The sequence below is a fragment of the Etheostoma spectabile genome, chromosome 3 (assembly GCF_008692095.1).
Source record: "Etheostoma spectabile isolate EspeVRDwgs_2016 chromosome 3, UIUC_Espe_1.0, whole genome shotgun sequence".
NCBI classification, from domain to species: Eukaryota; Metazoa; Chordata; class Actinopteri; order Perciformes; family Percidae; genus Etheostoma; species Etheostoma spectabile.
In genome coordinates, this window is record NC_045735.1 from 11,366,276 (window position 1) to 11,369,576 (window position 3,301).

General features: G+C 38.9%; 1 protein-coding gene across 3 annotated transcripts in view; it reads left to right on the plus strand.

Annotated features, from left to right (window-relative positions):
- The window catches only part of kcnab1a (potassium voltage-gated channel subfamily A regulatory beta subunit 1a), a 113,169-nt gene that overhangs the window by 68,439 nt on the left and 41,429 nt on the right, over positions 1-3,301 (plus strand). For all 3 annotated transcript variants that reach the window (XM_032508468.1, XM_032508474.1, XM_032508478.1), the window contains exon 2: positions 190-233. In XM_032508468.1, the coding sequence (XP_032364359.1) occupies positions 190-233 (44 nt within the window). The remainder of the gene's footprint in view (positions 1-189; positions 234-3,301) is intronic.

Below are 3,301 nucleotides of genomic sequence, written 5' to 3' on the forward strand. Positions count from 1 at the left end.
ACACACACACACACACACACACTCTCACACTCACACTCACACACTTTGCAGGCTTTCTCCTGCATACATTCATCCACACACATGATAGGAGGTTAAAAGTAAAATTAAAATTAAGTATTATTAAGTAAAATATGTGTGTTTGATTTTGTATGTACAAGAGATGTGATTCTCTTTTTTCTGTTTTTGCAGGAATCTTGGAAAGTCAGGACTCAGAGTATCTTGCTTAGGACTCGGTGAGTACACTCTAGGCTTCACTACCCATAATGCATTTCTCCCTTAGGCCTTACTTGGAAAACAACAGCATCAATTACATAAACAAATATAACAACCAAACAGAAAACTTTAAAGTGTTTATTTTGTAGAATATTAGTATTTACTGAGTACTTAATTTGCCAATGCTACACTTTTTTCACACTTTTCTACAAAATGATTTACCTTTTTAGATAAGACTATTTCCATAAACCCAATTGTTGAAAATCATTTTGTTTGTAGTCAATTTTTAAATTAATATACTAACATTTACAAACAGTTACAAACAATACACTGGGACATAGGAATCCGTCCCAGGACCAAAAAAAATAAAAACTCAAAACAACACATTCAGAAACAGACACACATAAACACACACACAAACAGACACACACAGAGAGAAACAAGGGACCAAACACCTGTGAAAGTTAGAGTTTTCACAGAGTCCACAATGCTCCACCAAGTGTCCAGAGTTTTTCCTGGCACTCCATTAATCTTCGCCGTGGAAAGTTCCATATACACTACATCTAAGAAGGAAAGGGTCCATGTGCCGATAGACAGGTTGTGGGATGGTTTCCAATCATTTGCAATCATTCTCTTTGCAGTTGTAAGTTCAGCAAATAAACCACATTTCTGAGTTCCAGAGAGCTGAAAGACTAACAGGTCATTCAGAATCAAGACACCTACAGCAACAGGCACAGTAACATCAAACAAGGTGGAAATTTTGGATGCAATATTGTTCCAGAACTGACTAATGGGAGAGCACTCCTAGAACATGTGAAGATGTGTACCTTGTGCTTTTATTGGACAAAGTGCATAATGGGCTATTAATTATTTTCATGTGGTGCACTCACAGGGATGAGATGTGTCCTATGAATGAAATTGTGGTGAATCTGCTGATGGTCTGGATTGCGTGATACTTCTGGAATGCAAGACCATACATTATGCCAGTTGAGATTGATACCCAAGCCTGGGCAATCGCGTGCCCAGATCCTCTCAATAGCCAATTTTTTTTAAATCAAGACTGAAATCCCAACCTAAGGTCTGACATGTGAAGAGGTAGTGTTAGTAGTACCACCATTCTCGCCATCACAGGACACAAGCTTTAGCCAGCTTAGAGAGGAAAACCTTCACCAGGATGTTCTGTACAGCTTCCACATACAGACGACAATTTAGTCACAGCTTTAAGGCACAGGGTTTTTGATTTACAAAAAGATGATCATGTTTTCTGTACCAGCTTTGGCTTTAGTTTTGACATGCTCTCTAGTCCTGCTTTAGCCTGTTTGATTATTTGACAACACTCCCAACTTTAAGCTGCCCCTTGGTCTTTTCAGTAACACCTGTGTATCTCCTCATAACTGCTACAAATTTCCACGTCACTCCAAGTTATACTTCTGCTGACTAAGCTTTCTCTTATTTACTGCCTCATTTGGATTTCAACTTGGCCAAGCCTGATAGTTTTCTCAGTTATAGTTTCGGCAGCTCCTCTCCAGCTAATCTCAATTATGCAAATATGTGCATGATTTGTGATGCTTACATTACATATACATTAAATATCACTGAATAGCACAGTGGTACATTTCTGTTTTTGGCATTTTAAAGTCCCCCTCCACTCAAAGATGTGTTTTGCTTATTTATGTTTGATGTTATGCAGTGCAGAAAGCTGTACTGTATGTGCATTTGAGTTTTACACTAGAAATCTGTTTTCATATTCATTAATGGAGTATATGTAATTTTAATATTTTTTAACTGCTTGGTCAGCTCAGATACATTAATATTGATAATGCTACTGCTTCATGATGGACAGCAGCAGCAACCCAATTTTTTTCTTTTCATTTTTGTATGATTTTAATTATATATTCAGTTGCATTGATTTACTCAGACCTTTTATATGAATTGATGCTGATAATCTGTCTGCAACAGGTCAATATAAAAGTGACCAAGCTGGGTAAATAAATTTGTGGAGTAGAACCAAACAGTATTCCCCTGGTGTCAGTGGTAGATTACATATCAATAAGTGTTTTGGTGCCATAGAGAACCTTTAGTTTTTCAGGGTGTAATGTCTGGCTCTCAGGCCATCTCTGAGCGCTGCTACCCCAGGTGGTTCACTGCAGACTGAGAGGTCTGACTCAAACTGGGTGAGCTGTGTGGTACAGAAAAGGTCAGCATAATGCCAGCTGCCTGCCACATGCTGCGCCCGGGGCGGACATGATGCTGGCAGGGGAGAGAAGGAAGAGAGAGGGCAAACAGAGCAGGATGCTAAATTGTGTTTCACTGTTTAACTGAAAGGAACATTGGCAAGGTAGATGAGGATGTTGTGCGTGTGTGTGCATGAGCTTGTGGCATGTATGCAATTATTTTCACAATCAAACTGTCATTTACCAGCAAAATTCGGCAGAAAACACACACACTCATCACACTTGACTCAAAACGCCCATTCAGTAACGTTTCTCCATGTGTTACTGGTTGTGTGGGCCGCAGCCAAGATGAGATGTATCTGTTGCAGGAGTCATACAAGAGCCAATCTGCAACTAGGTTTGCACAATATTGACAAAATGTGGTGTTGCGATATCGATTATGAATATTATGATATCAATATTAATTTCAATATTTTTTAAACATATGTAAAATTACAAAGGTTACGTGAAGATGCATTGTAACAATATTCATAGATACATAACAATAAAGTGCACAGTAAGACTTCTTGCGGCTGGACCACAGGTCGGTCATGGATGAAAAATATTCAATCTATCTGACTCCAAACTCTGCCTGCACCGCCTTTTATAAAGTTGCGGGATAGCTACCTGGGAGGAATAGGTGTGGGGATGAGATTTGGTTGTTGTTGTTTGTCTAGTTCATTCAGAAGCTTCTTGAAGCCTATTTTATCCATCAACTGTGTGGATAGTCATTGTATCTTTGGTCAAATAATACGTTGTAACATTGGTGATTTTGCTGTGTCTCTTCGAGTTCTTGTCGTACTTTGTGCCACTAGCAAAAACACTCGCTAACGATGGCTTGTTTGGCTAGCTCTGGCATATTAGCTGCAACTTTT